Here is a 19,009-nt window from a genome sequence, read left to right on the forward strand (position 1 = left end):
GGTTCCTGTAGACAGCAACTTGATGCCCAGAGGCTGGAGGCTTTTCACGCTTGTGTTAGACCTTAGAATTCTGCCTTCCTTACACGTAACCTCAGCTCCTTTATACATGTTTCTCCCCTTTTAATGTAAAATCCATTGTTCGAATATATCTTTGCAACTTTACTTTTTCCATAATATGAATCTTTCATAGTACTCTTATTATCAGTAACCTTTGGGAAAAATAAACACACTGTTTGGCTTAACTTCTTGTGGCTAAGTATAACATCTTACCACCTCTTTGAAATTCAAACTACTCTGGTTTATCTAAAAATGCAAATGTTCCTCTCACCTCACATTCTAAAACTTCAGTCATGTTTACGTATTTAGCATTTCAAACCTAGCTTCCCCTTTGATCACTCAAAAGCTCCAGACCGGATGTCTCTAATTCAGTTAAATCCGCCCCCCCATACACACACATTCACCCTGAGAAACTAATCCATCCCCACTAGAAACCTACCTTTACAATAAATCACAACAGCATTATGAAAATTATTACATTTTCATAACACACGCTGACTGGAGGAATGACAGGTTTAAAAAAAGCTATGCTTAGTAATAATTGAAAATACCAACATCTGGAGATTTAACTGAACTCTTCAGCTTCAATCCAGGCAATGGAATCAGTTCAGTCCTGTGCAATTAACCTGTTTAGTTTTGCCTTACTGATAGATTTGTGTGTGTGTTTGTAACTCAGCTTCCACAGTCGCATTTACATAACATGCTGCCCAAATAATAATTCCTACATTTTAATAGTGGTTACCCTTAATGCATTGGCCACAGAGCTCTTTGAGACGTTCAGCAGTTGCAAAAGGTGTTATAAAAAATGCAGGTTCCCTTTTCCCCCCTCACCATGAGACACCATATGAACAGTTTACAGCCAAGATGATATAATGCAATTTTGTCAAGCAAAACATAAATAAAAAAAAACATGAGAGAAGATGTGATTGTTCTCCTTGGAGCAGGGAAGGTTCAGGGGAGATTTAGTAGAGGTGTTTGAAATTATGGAGGATTTTGATGGAGTAGATAGGGAATAACTGCTTCAACTGGCAGGAGGATATTAACTAGAGGACACGATTTAAGATAAAGTTGATAGAAGAACCAGAGAGGGAGAAGAGGATAATGTTTTTTTAAACATTGTGTTATAATCTGGAATGCATTGCTATAAGGATAGTGTAAGCAGTTTAAGTAGTAAACTACGAAAAAGAATAATAAGTATTTGATGAGGGAATATTGGCAAGGCTATGGGAAAGAGCTGGGCATGATGGGCCAAATAGCTGCCTCCTGTGCTGTATCATTCTATGAAAATTTTAACAAAATGTTGACCAGTTAAGGACTATATTGTGAATTTCTGGAATGTGGGTAACATTTTACCAAGGCCTAGAACCAGCCAAGCCAGAGGATAGATGGATCATACCATGGATCTCTGAGAATGAAACTTTATGCAATGTTATGGTCACATGAAGAAGGGTAGAATTGATTCCCCTATTATACCAATCCAAGTCTGACCATAACGAGGCTTTTTTAAAAATTTGGTGAGGATGAAGGTCTTCACTCACTGTCTGTGCTTAACTTTTTTACGTGCTGAGCGCAAAGGAACTAATCTGTCAGGCTTTCTTGAGTTTAAAAGAAAAAGGGTTGGTTTTTATTGAGGGGGAAAAAATCCCACCAGGTAAAGATACAAAAATATTTAAAAATAAACCTGCATCCAACCTTCACAACATGCACACAAGCATGCAGCATTGCAAGATATACAATAGGAAGTTGTCTCCTTAGTCAAATTAAAGTTCAGTGTTAAAAGGTTAAAAAAATGGTAGTTCACTGTTCAAGTCCTTGACTGCAGTGGATTTTCCCCAACGGTGACCTTGAGACTGAGGGTTGAAGCCCATGTATAACTGCAATTGCTGGAGTCTTTTTTTTTTGAAAATGTAATCTGTCTTTTCCAGAAGTTGTTGGTTGCTGCACCTGAGCTTCCTTTCAATGGAAATTCACTATCTCTGTGCTGGATTTTTAAACTAACAGAAATAGGGCCTTGACTTGAGGAAGAAGAGAAGGGAACTCATTACTGCTTCATTAGCTGTTTTTCCAGCCTACTGTTTTTGCAGCTTGTGTAGCGTATAAAAAAGCGATTTCAAAAATGGTTACTTCAGTCATATGACACCTCTCTCCCCATAATGATTTCAGAAGGCATTTGTTCAGATGACAGCTGAACTGGTTGTGGCTATTGTTCCATGGTCTATAATGACCCAGCCATTAGCTTCTGAATGAGTCCTTATCCATCTTGAGATAGGAAATGACCTTTACATATAGCTATTGTCCTAGTAGACTTTTGAGGTCCAGTAGTTTATAGTAAATCCTTTTGAAGTAGTTCTTGACATCAGCAGGCGTGAAATTCCATGAGGATGTCCTGGGCATGTCTGAATTGTAGTTCACATTGGAATGTTCCAGACATTGGTCAATTTGCAACACTAGACATCAGGTGACTTGTGGCAGCCATCTTTAGTCAGTGTCTTTCCTTGCTTTTGGAAAGTCCTTTTTAAACAGTTCAGTATGTGTTTGATCAGCCGGTGAAACTACAGATTGATGTCACTCATACACAAGTCACAGCATTGTGACAACAGTGAAATTATGTGCAGCAGCAGTATGTTATCAGCTTTGCTTGATGACTTTAAGGGAGCTGTCCTTCATAGCAGCACAGGGATGAGCTACAAGTCTTTCTCATGAGTCAATGATACCAATAATGCATCAAAAAGTTGTGTAACTTGACCTTGCAAACCACCACCCTATCTCCAACCCCCTTTTCCAGCCAAAATCTCTTGAAAGTGTTGTCATCTCCCATATCCATGCCCATCTTTCCCAGAAGTCCATGTTTGAATCCCTCCATTCATGTTTCCACCTGCCATAGTATCGAAACATTTCTTATCAAAGTCTCAAATGACATCCTGTATGACTGTGACAAAGGTAAACTCCCATATTCAATGCTCCATAAACTTGAGGTCATCCAAGAGTCTGTTGCTTGTGTCCTTATTTGCACCATTTCAATTTAACCATCGCACATGTTCATTGACTTATTTTGGCTCCCAGTTAAGAATAATTTGACTTTAAAATTCCCACATTTGTTTCCAAATCCCTGTATGGTCTCACCCCTCCCAACTCTCTATTCTCCTTTGGCCCTATAACATTCTGATATATCTGCATTTCTCTAATTCTGACCTCCTCAGCATCCACACTTTTAATCACTCCACCATTGGTGGCCATGCCTTCAGCTGCTAAGGCCCTAAGCTCTGGAATTCCCTCCCTAAACCCCTCCCCCTCTCTACTATTTTTTCCCCCTCCTTTAGGATGCCCCTTAAAACCCTTCTCTTTGAGGAAGTTTTTGGTCATCTGCCCTAATATCTACTTGTGTCACAATGCCAGCTATTGCTTTATAATGTTCCTGTGAGGCTCCTTGGGATATTATTTTGCATTAAATTGAGCTATATAAATGCAAGTTATTGTTGTTGCAATGTGCATTGTGAATATTGATGATTCTAAATGAATACAAGCAGCAAATAAAATTATTTTGAAAAATGCCATAAATGTTTGAGACCTTTAGATCTGAAGCAATCTCTGAAACAATTGTTTCCATCAGGATAATCATAAGGAAAATAATAATTACGTTAGCATTATAGTGTCTTCATGATGAAGCCCTATTCCCAAAATGGCAGCCTTGCAATGGTATCGATTGAAAAAATCCAAAACATCAATTTTTTTAATAGACTTATAATTATAACACAGGCTGTTAAAGTCTGGATATCAAATCATTGCAGCTTTAGTCACTTTAGTTCTTGTGTATCACTATTGAAATGGCTTTGATTTTCCTCAGTAAATTGAGGCCTATGTCAATATCTCTCATAGGCTATGAAACGTCAGGATCTCAGCTCTCATCTCCTGCTCATCATTCTCTTCAAGTAGTGCAGCAGTGAATTCTGCAGTTGATATGTTAAGACAGGCGCAACACAATTTGTTTTTTTGCTGGCGTGAAGAATCAAGACCAAAGACTGTGAAAATAGCATTAAAAGCAACAGAATAATATAGTGAAAAAGATTTGGTTCTGCTGCCCAAGGAATTCTCAGCTAGCCTAGTTAATAACATTGGCAGTTGTGAACTGCTTTACAAAGCTGTTTGGGGTTTTGACATTAATGACAATTCATTGTGGCAATTCCCCCTGAATGGCTGTGAAAGTATATGCCATGAGCAACATCAAGGACGGGAGGCAGTTCAGCTTCTATCCTTGGTCATTGCAGAGTAAACTGATTCAGAGAGGATGGTGCAATTGGCCTCCACACCCCTGGTTAGGTAGTGGGAGATTAACCTAAGGTTCCACTCCTGACTGCTATCCACTCAACCCTTGGATTTCCAGCATCCGCAGTAGTTTTTTGTTTTTACCTCTTGGTGAATGGCTGCATTGAAATGTCATGCTATTGTTTTTAATAATGAGGTGCCTAGTCATCAAATAGCCTGCTCACATTCACCAGCAAGGTTCATAGTTGAATCATGCCTATGTGGGCAACACAGCAGAGAGCAGTTAAGGAGTCCATACTGTCAGGAGAGCAAGTGACGAAATTGAAAAAACAAAATGAAAGGCAACTAAACATTCACTCTCAAAGAGACCTGGTGTTTTGGAGTGTGTTCCCAGTGAATTAACATTTTCCTGGGAACTGAAGGCTAGGGCTATAGGCTAGTATGCCTAAAACTAAAGCAGGCTCAAGCAGAACAAAACAGGAAAGGATTTAAGTTAGGACAGAATAGAAAGGAAAACCTTCAGGAAGTTTGTTTTGCACTTTTGTGTCTGTTCACTTGCGCAGGGCTAATTCAAGGTTAAAATAAAACTTTTGGATGCAGTTGTGCATGTGTAGAAAATGATTTGCATGACTACGTATAAATTGTGCAAGCTAAGCAAAGGCTTCTGTATATCTTGATGGTATATGGTGTGTATATATAGTGTTAAGGACAGGGGAGAGAGGCAAACTGAAGTCCTTTGTTTTTCATGTCATCTGTCCATAAGCAGAGGTATTTTAATTTTTGAAATAGGCTGTGGTGTATCTCTGGGAGTGGAGTTCTCTGGGCGCAAATATTTGTTTCTGAGGCACAATTTTGGGTTTGACTGATTTTATCCCAGCAGAGCGTGGGGTCTGGGAACACAAGGGTTCACAGAATAATGGTGCTCAGGAATGATGGCAATTGGGAGGGTTCAGGAGGGAAGCAGTGAGCTGAGAGTGTCAGCGAGTTGGGAGAGGCAGTGAGTGGGGTCAGGTGCAATCGAAATCATCCATACATAGAGTCACAGCTTCACAAAGTACTGATTGGCAGTTAATGTGGCGTTAATAATCAAATCCGTGGCACTTGATGGAATTGTACATTGCTGGTCCGGCGTACAGCTTAGAGGGAACTTAGACAGAGAGATACCAATTGAGCATAAGTGACGTTCTGAAGAAAGGCATTCCCCCTACTGAGCTCAGGCTAACCGTTTTGTGTAAACTGTGGTGTTAATTACTATGCAGAAAAAACCACGTTTTTAATGCACATCTGAAGTGTAACAGACTCATGACATTTTGATAGCAGTTCAGCTTGGTTTCCTAAGGTTTAAGGATTGAAAATGAAACATACCAAGTGACATGTCAATCACTTCTTAAAATGTAAACAAAAATCTTTGACAACACTCAATCCAAAAATGAACACAGGTTCTGTCATGAATGAAATATCCTTGGGTACCAGAAATACTTCCAATTGCAAGATGGAAGTACATGTAGTGTATAATTTGTTATTGGCAGTTGAGATTGCAACTAATATGATATAATGCAAAAAGATGATATTGTATACAATGAGCTTTACTCCCTGCTTCTCATTGGGGCCATAAGGACATAAGAAATAATTGCTCCCACCATCCCTGCCCCCCACCCATCTTCAGAGCGGTGAATATCAGCTTTTTAATGCCAGATATAACTGGTAGTTGTGCACAATTCTGCTCTGGGTGATTTAATTATATGTTAGATTACTCATCTTACTCATAGTGAGACTGTGCCAATTATTGCTCATTTGTAACAGTGCTCCTTTGACACTTAATGTGTGAGCCTCAGCATGGTCCACTGTGGAACACCCGCATGTGAAAAATGGCAAAATGATGTTTTTTAAAAATCACAATTTACTAGCGAGATCCCACATGAATTGAGCATGCCACAAGAAACAGAAAGATAGGATTTACTGGTAAATTTATGGATCAACAAGCTGGACCTGATATGAATTTGATTTGATTAAACCATTATTTGTATAACATTGGGTCATCCTGAGGACCCAATAAGGTCTTATGTAAATATGATTGTCTCCTTCATTCCTCTGTTGCTGCTGTTGTTCTAAGGTTTGCTCTGCAATGGTAAAAAAAATCAGAATACTTAAACTTCTTCATAAATGAGTCTATTACATAAGCACACCTGAAAAATTTGACTTCAATGAATAGAAAATGCAGATGTTCATTTTATTTTCTTTTTTCAGCTCTATTTGGTAAAACCCCTTTCAAGCTCCCTATTCCCTCTAAAATAAATGGTTGGAGCTGTATAGAAGTGGCAAGCATTTTTCAGTTTGAGTTGTTAGGTTTGTGTGTGTTCTGTATCTATGTTCTGGTGAGAATAGTTGTACTACTTAGCTTGGGAGCTAGTTAGTTGAAAACTGGGTTCCATAACAATATTACAGCCACACAAACTGTTACTTTTCAACTGAAGAAATGAGAAAGAACATGAATGAAAAGTATGTCATGAATTTATGGCATATGAAATTCCCATTTACCTCTGTAAGCTAAGGACTGACCTGGTCCTGCTGCCTCTGTGTCACTGTTTCGCTCTTTGCCTCTCCTCTTCAGTTGCTCTCTTTATCACTGCTTTTTTTCCTTTCAGTTGGTAGATATAACCTGTTGTGAAAGGGAAAGAAGCTGTTAAAACCCTAGGTTACAGTTTACAAAAGGATGGCCCAGGGAAATTATGGAATCATTGGCTCCCATCCCAACTCTCCATGTCACTCATTTGCTACCCAGCCTACTCGTTTCCATTTTGTCCCCAATCCGATTGCTTTTCCACCCCCGCCTCTTCCTACCACCCTCTCGCTTCCATTAGTAGTCCTATTCGCTCCATCTTTTCTCCCATCTAACTACCCACTTGACTCATTTATTAACTCCTTGCTCTCTCACTGTTGTCACTCCACTGCACCCCCCCTTCCACTTCGCTACCACCCACATTCCCAAAACCAGGTGTGATGAGAGATCAGAGGTGTTCTTATCCTCAACCTCAGTATTTCTCTCTTCCTCCCCTGCTCTAAGCAGATGAGTTTAGTAATTGCACAGCTATAATGTGCAATTATAACATCCAAAGATGTAGTCTAATGAGCATTGAATTAAAGTATTTTGGAACCTCATGAACGTTTGGAACTAAAGTTAACCTTTACAGCACTAATTGGTTCAGCACATCACCTCATCAGCATAGGAACATAGGACTTAGGAGCAGCAGTAGGCCATTTGGCCCTTCAAGCCTGCTCTGCCATTTGATAAGATCATGGCTGATCCAATTGTGATCTCAATTCCACTTTCTTTTCTGTCCCCAATAACCCTTTGTTGATCAAAAATCTATCCAACTCAGCCTTGAATAAATTCGATGATCCAAACTCCACTGCTTTCTGGGGAAGGGAATTTCACAGACTGATGACCCTCAGAGAAAAAATTCTCCTAATCTCCATCCTAAAAGGAAGACCTCTTATTTTCAAACAGGGTCCCCTAGTTCTAGTCTCCCCCTTGTGGTATCCACCCTATCAAGTCATCTCAGGTTTTTGTATGATTCAGTGGGTACAGGCCCACCTTTCTTCATAAAATAAACCCTTCATCTCAAGAATGAGTTGAATGAACCTCCTCTGAACTGCTAATGCAATTCTTTTTTTCCCAAATAAAGAGACCAAAACTGTATACAGTACTTGAGATGTGGTCTCACCAAGGCCCTATATAGCTGCAGTAAACTTCCCTACTTTTATATTCAGTTCCCGTCGCAATAAACACCCAACATTCTATTTGACTTCCCAATCACTTGCTGTACCTGCATACTAACTTTCTTGTTGGGCATTACCAGAACATCCAGATCCCTCTGTAACACAGAATCCTGCAATCTTTCTCCATTCAAAGAGTGTACTACTTTTCTATTCTTCCTGCCAAGATGGACAAATTCACATTTTCCCACATTATACTCCAATTTTATATACTTCAGTATTTTTTTGCCCACTCACTAAACCTATCCATATCACATTGCAAACTTTCTACCTACCCTTGACAACTTACTTTCCTACCTACCTTGGCATCATCAGAAAATTTAGCTACCACATTCAGCCCCTTAATCGAAATCATTGATGTAGATTGTAAATAGTTGAGGCCCCAGCACTAATCCCTGTGGCATTCCACCAGTTACAGCTTGCCAACCCAAAAAACACTCATATATCCCTACTACCTGCTTCCTGACAGCTATTCAATCCTTCAATCATACTAATATGTGATCCCAATACCATGTGCTCTTATCTTGTATAGTAATCTTTGATGCGCCACTTCACCAAATGCCTTTTGGAAATTCAAGTACACCACATCTACAGGTTCCCCTTTATTTTGCTTGTTACTTCCTCTTAAAAACTCTATTTTAATGGGCCATGCCTGTAAACTAACTGCCTACCTTAGATTAAAATGAACATACCTAAATAGAGGATAAGGTCTGGAATGTGGAATCCGTGCACTGCAGTGGTGCAGGGATTTCCTGTCAGTTAATTCATTTAGCTGGAAGTCTTATTTCAAACCTGTCGTAACTATCATGTTTCACAATGTGGTACAAAGAATAGTGAACAAGCATGAATCACACACCCTGCATTTTCAGCAGAAGGCAAACAGCAGAGTGTAAACGCTAAAACATTCTGGGAATGAACAGCTTTAACCATGTGATTATTTCTAGTTTCAGTCATTTATAAGAACCTAAGAAATAGGAGCAGGAGTAGACCACACAATCCCTCGAGCCTGCTCCACCATTTAAAATGATCATGTCTGACCTAATGCCTTAACTCCACTTTCCTGCCACTCCTCATATCCCTTGATGCCTTGAGAGAACAAAAGTCTGTCTATCTCAGCCTTGAATGTATTCAGCAGTGAAGCATCCACAACCTTCCGGGATAATTCCAAAGATTCGCTATCCTCTGAGTGAAGAAATTTCTCCTCATCTCAGTCCTAAATGCTGGTCCTGAGATTGTGCCCCTGTGTTCTAGATTCCCCAGTCAGGGAAAACAACCTCTCTGTGTCTACCCTGTAAAGCCTCTTCAGAATCTTCTATGTTTCAATGAAGCCACCTCTAATTCTTCTAAGCTTCAGACAGTGGAGACCCAAGTCACTCAGTCTCTCATTATAGAACAACCCTCACATCCCAAGAACCAATCTAATGAACCTATCCTGTACCACCTCCAATGCAAGTGTATCCTTCCTTAAGTATAAGTAAAATGAAAGCAAAAGTATTAATCATATCAGAATTTCTAACCTTATGTATATATGTAGGTACGATTATGCTGAATTACATCTGACCTGCATTCATTCTCTCACATGCAGTCACTCACCGTTTGGCATCGAAATTGGATTATGCCCAGAGTGAGGCACAGTTAATGCTGCAAGCACCTAAAGGCACTGGCAGTAAGACCATGCCAACTTTTGTCTGTTGTCCTCATTTTACGTTTCTGACAAGTTGTACATGCCAGTCATGGGTGTGGGGAGTTGGTGGGTGGAGTGGGGGTTGCGGTGGAGGAGGGTAGGAGTGGAGGGGAAGGTTTGGGGGAAATCAAAATCAGCCAAAGGCTTAAGTTGAGCCCATTGGGATTGGGTTTGTACACAAACCAACAGTAGCCCCCAGTTTTAATGTCAACTTGAGAGAAACACTTCCTGTTCCTCCTGGCTACATATCCAGTTAAGTAAAAGACACATTTTTACCTGCCTTTGACTGGAAATCTCCTGCAATCTTTGTTATGTTGCTATGTGTCTAAGATAGCTGCCTATACTATTATGGTAAATGCTGTACTCAGTGGTGACTGCAGTTTGCAAAGAGGCCTGAAATGGTCGTTAGGCCTCCGATTTGGTCTAATGCCTGTTTTTGGCAAATGCTTGGATTACAACAGGGCCTCCCCAAGCATTCTAGTATGGACTAAGCGAGTGCATTCCACTTGCTGTATTGGACCTTGCACTGCTTGATTTTCAGCAAAAGAATAGTTTTATCATTCATGGGATGTGGGCATCGCTAGCTAGGCCAGTATTTATTGCCCATCCTGAATTGCCCTTGAGAAGGTGGTGATATGCTGCCTTCTTGAACCGCTACAGTCCATGTAGTGTAGGTACACCCACAGGGCTATTAGGGAGGGAGTTCCAGGATTTTGACCCTGCAGCTGTCAAGGAACGGTGATATATTTCCAAGTCAGGATGGTAAGCGGTTTGGAGGGGAAGTTCCAGGTGGTGGTGTTCCATGCATGTGCTACCCTTGTCCTTCTAGGTGGTAGAGGTCATAGGTTTTGAAAGTGCTGTCTAAGGTGTGTTGGTGAGTTCCTTTAGTGCATCTTGAAGATGGTACACACTGCTGCCACTGTGTGTTGGTGGTGGTGGGAGTGAATGTTTGTGGATGTGGTGCTGCTTTGTCCTGGATGGTGTTGAGCTTCTTGAGTGTTGTTGAAGATGTATGCATCCAAGAAAGTGGAGAAAATTCCATCACACTCCTGACTTTTGCCTTGTAGATGGTGGACAGGCTTTGGGGAGTCAGGAGGTGAGCTACTCTCTGCTGGGTTCCTGGCCTCTGACCTGTTCTTGAAGCCACAGTATTTAAATGGCTAGACCAGTTCGGTTTCAGGTCAACAGTAAACCCCAGCATGTTGATAGTGCGGGATTCAGCGATGATAATGCCATTGAGTGTCAAGAGTTGATAGTTAGATTCTCTCTTGTTGGAGATGGTCATTGTCTGGCACAGGTGTGGCACGAATGTTAATTGCTATTTGTCAGCCCAAGCCTGGATATTGTCCAGGTCATGCTGCATTTGGATATGGACTGCTTCAGCATCTGAGGAGTCACGAATGGTGCTGAACATTGTGCAATCATCAGCGAACATCCCCACTTCCTACCATATGATGAAAGGAAAGTCATTGATGAAGCAGTTGAAGATGGTTGGGCTGAGGACACTATCTTGAGGAATTCCTACTGTGATGTCCTGAAACTGAGATGATTGACCTCCAACAACCTTTATGCTGGGCATGACTCCAACCAGCAGAGACTTTTCCCCTGATTCCCAATAACTTCAGTTTTGCTAGGACACCTTGATGCCACTCTCTGTCAAAGGCTGGCTTGATGTCAAGGGCAGTCACTTTCACCTCGCCTCTGGAGCTCTACACAACTAAACTTCTAGGCTTGTATTTCTCACATACCTTTCTTCTATTCCTCCTCCTCCTCTCATAAGTTTTCTGCACTCAAATTCTGCCAGTTTCTCATGTGAGCAATCTCTCATACTTGCACTCTGCATGCATTTATACTCTTAAACACATGTGCATGTGTGCATACTTACACCATCACATTCTCCTCTTCTTTTGCTTACCACCCCCTCAGTTGGTTGCTGCATGTGGCGTCACTGCTGGTTTGCATTAATGGTTGATATCTGCCCCCTTGTAGATTGGTGGCTGTTCATTCTAAACATGAAATTCCTGGTGGAGGATTCAATCACTGGCTTCAGGCTGATCTGTCTTGTTCTCACTTGCACCAGGAAGATGCTCCACTGTTCATCCAAAGATAATAAATCAAACTTGCTAAAGTCAATTTTAGAAGGACTAGAACAATGGCAAGGGAGAGGAATAAATCTGACAAGAGTGCAGTTTGATCAATGTTCCTTCTCATACATGGTAATATTGGTGTTGACAAACTCTCTGCATACATTTTAAAATTTATGAATAATGTAGGCTTAATATATTCTTTTATGTCCATTGGTTTATCATATCCACATACATCCAGGGATTGCTGATGCTTTGCTGACAATTGCTCTCCATTTGTGAGTGATGACAACACTATTGCAAATGTAATTTGTACATAAAAAGTGTGCAATCTCCCTTTTGCCTTTGTCAATGAAACTGTCTGATTCATGCTCTTACCTCCTGTCATTAAACCATCTCGAACATGACCTGAACTGCAATAACATTGCAAGAAAACTTGCTCGTGACTGAGGGAAGTCCCAGCTTAAGGGCTTGAGATTTTAAGGAGCGATTTCAAGTAGAAATGATTGCTGATAGACCGCAGAGTCAAGCCAAAGTAGCATTTCTGTTTAAAAGCAAACAGATTTTGATGGGGTTTGGATAGTCAATGGACCGTATTGAAAAAGAAGTGTTGATTTATTTCATAGGCTGCTAGCAGGTTCATGGATATTCCTGTTCTCCGGAGGCGGCTAATTTTGTTCTGAATCATCTCATGTACTGCAATGATTTTGAAATTTCAGTGTGGCAAGGTATTCAAAATATTTACAAACTCTGAGGTGTAGTGGGAATTAGTGAACAATCACTGCTGCATCCCAGGGACCCACTGCTCTAACTCCCAACAGTTGACATCAATAAATCAGAGGGAAATGGTGCAATCCTTGTGGAAAATATGTTTTAATTAAATACAGAAAGTGAGATAATGTTAGTAAGCAATAAATACAGAAAATAAACCAGACATCTAATACCCATGCAGAATTCCTGGGACCTGATTTTGGATTAAGACCGCTGATCTCAGATTGGCATCCCTATTATTAATTCCTTCCAAAGCCACGACCTCTGCCAACTAGAATGACAAGGAGATCAGGTGCATGGGAACACCACCGCCTGGAAGTTCCCCTCCGAGCCACACGTCATCCTGAATTGGAACTATATCGCCATTTCTTCACTGTTGCTGGATCAAAACCCTGGAACTCCCTTCCTAATGGCACTGTGGGTCTACCTACACCAAATGGACTGCTGTAGTTCAAGATAGCAGCTCATCACAACCTTTTAGAGGGAATTTGGAGATGGGCAATAAATGCTGGCCTAGCCAGTGATGCCCACATCCCGTGAATGAAAAAATATATTTTTTAAAAATGCGCTGTAATGCTGAAATTAAAATTGACATTAAAGTAATGAGGCTACTTGGACATGTGGAATAACTGTATCGGGCTTAACCTATTATATTAAACACTGGGACATTATTTTACACAGCAGAACGTTTTACCAATGTCCATTCTGCTGTCCTTCTTTCCTACAATTCTTCCTTTTTTTTTACATCTTACTGTTAATTTTACTCCACCACTAATTTAAACTCTTTTCTAACCTGATCTTTTGTACCTCAATGTTCAGCTGCTTCTCCTTTAAGTCTCCTGTCTGCAGTGTTAGTTTTGGATGTGAAAGAAATCTTTTTCTTTTGATACCTGCATTTTGCTTGGGTGAGAATTAATTTTAAAGGCATACCTTCTAAGCCATTGAACGGTCAAAAATTCTGAACATTTATGTGATATGACTGGGTCAATTCTTGAGGTGAAAATTATGTTCCAGAAGGAATTGTTGCTATTGGTGGCTGGAGATGTTGGTATGGGTCCACTGCTATAGTGAACTTCATTATAAATTGTTTTGTTGATGAGATTTCAATTGCTGAAGTTCCTGAGCCTTGGATAAATGGATTGGGAGTGAAATTCAATGCATCACAATGTAATTCAAGTGATACTGCAACTGGCACCCATTATACATCCTGTCCGATGATCAATTCCAATGTGTTAAATTGGCTGAATATCGGGTGAGATGTTTGGAATGGCAAGCTTCACCCCTAATGACTAAATAAAAAGGCTACGAATTCATCAGTTAAGAACCCTTCTCTACAACAAATGTTATGAAGTTGGTGAGAGCAGATTCTACTTCAGAGCCTGACAAGACTCTGCTTTTATTGAAGCAAAATACAAGTGCCAAACATTGCAACTGTTGCCTTTTTAATGGTCTTTGCACATTGCAATATTATAGATGACCTTGCAGAGATAGTTATTTAGAAAGATATAAAGCTCCAGTTGTGACGTGGAGTCATTTATAGGTTAGATTGCCTGAAGTAATTCTGAGGCATTTAAGGGACCAGTGTTTTGCCTTTGTTTCTACGTGAAGAAGTGAGATTAATAAGAGTAGAGAGTAGTATGAACAATGTTCAGATAAAAGTATAAGTGTTTAATTCAAAGTGTACTCCAGCAGTGACCTCAATACCCAAAGCTTGTTTAAGTATAAGAAATAAAGTGTGACAGTTCAAGGACATGCAAGGTATTGGTTAGAGGAACTGTAATGAAGAAGATAGCTAAGAAACCAGTAAAGAAAGACAGTTCATCAAAGATGTTCTTAAAGCATGGAACCATGGCAGCACAGAGGGAGAGTGAACTATCTCCACCTAGCAAACCTTTCAGCTCATGTTTCTGTAATCCTGAACTGAACCATGCATTAAATTGAACATTACTAGTGCTGCAGTATTGTAATTCTGAAACCAAGTTAATGTTGTTTGTGATGACCACATTGACAATTATGGTTTCTTTGCCTTTGTGAACATCATAGAATAAAGTAGTTAGGTGGTCTAACAGTTGATGGTATTTTGAAGAATGGTATACTGGATTCCTGCTGTTAGCTGAACATAATTTGGATATTTAATTTAATATGAAGGAAAGTTCATAACAGAATTAGGCATGGTAGTATAGTCCTAGAAATGTTAATCTGCATCCATTTTCCTACCTCAGTCAATAAAGTTATTTTCCACCTCTGCAAGTCAGTACCACCCTAATAATAACCTCTTCCAAAATGCTCAGAGGGTTGTGAGGAAGTCATTTGAAGAGTTGGTTTGATCTGAGTAAACTTTTGTTATTTGATTAGTAATGTTCACCTGGGGTGAAGAGGGAGAGAACCATTCTGTGCATCTGGTGTACAGTGGTAGCACACGTTTCAACTACATGTGCCTCTCAAAATTTCCCCAGCAGTCTGTTCTCCCAGAGTCAACAAGTGGATTACAGAAATTTAAATACTTAAAACAAGATTGGTCTTTTTGATAAAGTATTTTGCTAGCCATTTTTAGGTAATTAATCAACACATTGATGTGATAAAATAAATAGTACCAAAGGGCATCATTATTCCTTTTATTTTGGATATAATATTGTTGTGCTAAAACTGATGTGGAGTGTTTTCCCTCCTCAAACAAGAGCTTTCATTAAGTTACTGTTGTGCACCCGTTGGCACAAATCATACTTGTTGAATGCTTAGTAATGCAGAGGCTGCAGTCTAATAGGAGAAGTGGTGGGCGTAGAAATATGGTTGCAGCCAAAGGCATAAAACAGCTGCCTTACAGTGCTTTATGGTGGACAGCAGGTGCTCATTTTCAGCTGGAAGATGGCTGCCTAACGTGTTGGATCGCGTTCCTTCTTTAGCATCTAGGCTGTGCACCAGGATTGATTAAAATAAAAATCCATTGACCCTTTTGTAAAAGCAGACAGCCCAGCACCTGACCCACCAAGTTATAAATTCACTCAGCAACTCAGGGGGCTAAGAGTTAGCAAGGAACCTTCGGCAGCACAATTTAAAGAGCTCATCTATTGCCTATTGATTAGGTGCTGATTTGTCCATATGAACTGCTGGTTAACTTCTAGGTTTCTTTCATGTCTATTTTCTGCTTTCTACAACTGCTTTTCAAAAAGCATAAGGTACCACACAGTAGGTTACTACACAATATCAGGACTCATTGGATTGGGGATAATATATTAGCATGTATTGAGAATTGGTTAATGAACAGAAACCAGAGAGTAGGAATAAATGGGAGGTTGGCAGACTGTAATTAGCAGGATACTGCAAGGATCAGTGTGTGGGCTTCAGTTAAACAACCTGTATTGACGACTTAGATGATAAAATTGTGAGAGACATATCCAAGTTTATTGATGATACAAAGTTAGGTGGGAAAATAAACAGTGAGGGACGCACAAAGCGGTTGCAGAAGGATGTAGACTGGTAAGGAAAAAAACTAAAAGAAAAAGCAGAATATTTTTTGAATGATGAGGGGCTAGGAAATGTGTGTATTCAGAGGGACCTTGCACATGAATCATAGAATGTTAAGATGCAGGTACAGCAAACAATTGGGAAGGCAAATGATATGTTAGTTTAATGTAACAAAAAGATTAGAGTGTAAGAGTAAATAAGTCTTACTACCAGTGTACAGGGCCTTGGCGATGCCACACCTGAAGTACTGTCTGTAGTTTGGTCTCCTTACCAAGGGAATGATGTTCTTGCCCGAGAAGGGAGCGCAACGGAAGTTCATTAGACTGGTTCCTGGAGGAGAGATTAACTGGACTTGGTCCATACTTCCTGGAGTTTAGATGAATGTAACATAAAATTCGTAGGGGGCTTGACAGGGTAAATGCTAAGAAAATGCTTTCCTTGACTGGATAATCTCTAACATGGGATCACAGTCTCAGAATAAGGGGTCAGCCATTTAGGATTGAGGTGAGATTTTTTTTCACTGAGTTGTAAATTGTTGGAATTCTGTACCCCATAGAGCCATGGATTGTCATGGAGTTATTGAGTATATTCAAGACGGAGGTTGATAGATTTGTGGGATATGGGAATAGTGCGGGAAGTTGGAATTAAGGTAGACCAGCTGTAATGTTATTGATTAGTGAAGCAGGCTCATAAGGCAAAATGGCCTATTCCAGCTCCTACTTCTTATGTTCTGACTACTATTAACAAATCTTTGCTGGTGCTGGACTGATTTTGTCTGCCTTCAAAGCAGTTTTACTGCAGTCATAGGTGTCTAGTAAGTCTGCCTTTGGGGCTAGTGGATGAGAAAGAGCAGCCAAGCAGACAGGAGCAGCTGTGAGTTGATGACCAGTCCTTTAGCTGCCATTTAAAGTACACACGGTGCCAGTCTCTCTCAGGTGGTACTTGCTTGGATCTGATTGAGTGAGGCTGCTACTTTCAAAGGAATGCTCACATTTTCAGCGCCTGAAATAAAAGTGAAGGATAAGGGATAGCTTTGGTGTGAAGGGAGAGTGGAGAGGAAAGTGGCTGTTGAAAGCAGCTGCAATTGGTCATGTAACATGTTTAAGAAGAGACAAAATAAGAGAGAGAGAGAGGATATGGTATGAAAAAGCCTGTGTTCGCATTTCCCCCAGCATTTCCATTAACCAAAGCCATAACTCCCCCTCTGTCAGTGATTGTTAACTTATTTTCTTCCACAGGAGTTAGGATGTACAGCAATACTTGGCCTCCTCTGGTTGTGGCCTCTGTCACCAATTGTGTCCGATGTTCTCCCTAAAGGAGGAGACCTGGACTAAGGGCTCCAACACTATCAGAGAACCTTGGATCCCCTCTCTGGATCTCTCACAGGCATTTCACCATTTGCAAAATTTTCTTGCTCTCTGCAGGCAGAGTACATCTTCCATTAACAAGGTTTAATTGGCATCAGTCAAGTCTGATTTCCTGTTCTTTCAAATGGGTGCACAGCCAATCTGAGCCTGCCTCATAATAATGAGCTGGCAGCACTAAGTTTGCATCATGCCTGTGGCCACTGTTTATGGATGTAACTGAATTTTCAGGTCAGGGTCTGTGGGGATTTCGCTCCCAGGGATGTCCTAAATGCAGCATTGTTACATAAGCTGAAGCCTATCTGATCAGTAAGCAATGTGGTTCAGGTGTACCCTGCATACATTCATAATGTTGCAATCATCAGTCTTCGATAGAGTTCGAATGGGATTTGCAGATATGTGAAATAAGAGTTCTACATTATTGGCCATTGGGCTGCCTGGCGTGATTATAATAATATATTATGTCTCTATTTGGAACAAATCACATTTCTCCCATTGATCTTTCTTGTCAGAAAGCAAACTAAATTAACTTGTTATTCATTCTCATCCCTGGTTTCTAACAACTATTCAAACTAAAATGAAGGATTCCTTTGCTTCTTTCATTTTTCTTCCTGCCATCCTTCCATCCTTTTCTTTCCCTTCTTCTCTCCCTTCTTCCTTCCCCCGCCTTTCCCTTCTTCCTTCCTCATTCCTTCCCTCCCCATACTCTTCATGTATTGCCTACACAGTTCAATATATTTTGGCTTGTTGTAAACAGTCTGTGTTCTCTTTTTCCACCAGGCTTTGATAGTTACTTCACCAGTCGGACCCTGGAAAACAACCGAAGAAATGTCTGGTTTGCAGAGTTCTGGGAAGAGAACTTTGACTGCCAAGTGACGCGAACGGGATCAAAAAAAGACACGGCTAAGAAATGCACAGGTTACCAATCTTTCTCTCCTTTATCAGTGTTGACTTTTACAAGTGAGTCTCACAAAAAACAGCAGCTTAGCAGCAATTTCTGTGATGAAATTTGATCAAATTATGCAGACAAAGGAAGGTATGGTGTAATGTAACAGTCAGAATGACTTTATTCTTTCATATTTTATGAGATGACAGGTTACATTTTGTTTTTCACCTATTAATAATGTAAACATGTTGCAGATTGAAGTTTAACAAATTTGCACAAAAGCAGAAAAGTGCTTTTCATTCTGGCTTTTAATACAATAGATGCATCATTATTGCTGATGTGTAATAAATTGGTTGCGTAATTGAATGCATTACTCTGGCACTGATGCGAGAGTAGTCACTTGTCACTTGACTCTGAAGATTAGCTATTAGGAACTCTTTCTGGATTTGATTATAAAAAAAATTGATAATGCTCAATGTGTGTAATGACAGGACTGCCTGATCTTCACCACAGAAGCTGCATAGCTCAAGGTGATGGGATTTTTTTTTGGCCGTTTCTTTCCCTTTCTCTTCATGAAGGTGTGGATCATGGCAGAATTTAGTTCCACTAGCACCTCTTGGTACTTCGACCAAGTGGTCACTCTCCTATTACTATGGCT

General features: G+C 40.3%; 1 protein-coding gene across 3 annotated transcripts in view; it reads left to right on the forward strand.

The window, feature by feature from the left end:
• The window catches only part of LOC144681777 (metabotropic glutamate receptor 7-like), a 697,320-nt gene that overhangs the window by 359,520 nt on the left and 318,791 nt on the right, over window positions 1-19,009 (forward strand). For all 3 annotated transcript variants that reach the window (XM_078543769.1, XM_078543768.1, XM_078543771.1), the window contains exon 5: window positions 18,246-18,383. In XM_078543769.1, the coding sequence (XP_078399895.1) occupies window positions 18,246-18,383 (138 nt within the window). The remainder of the gene's footprint in view (window positions 1-18,245; window positions 18,384-19,009) is intronic.

Source organism: Cetorhinus maximus, chromosome 6 (genome assembly GCF_964194155.1).
Source record: "Cetorhinus maximus chromosome 6, sCetMax3.hap1.1, whole genome shotgun sequence".
Classification (NCBI taxonomy): domain Eukaryota; kingdom Metazoa; phylum Chordata; class Chondrichthyes; order Lamniformes; family Cetorhinidae; genus Cetorhinus; species Cetorhinus maximus.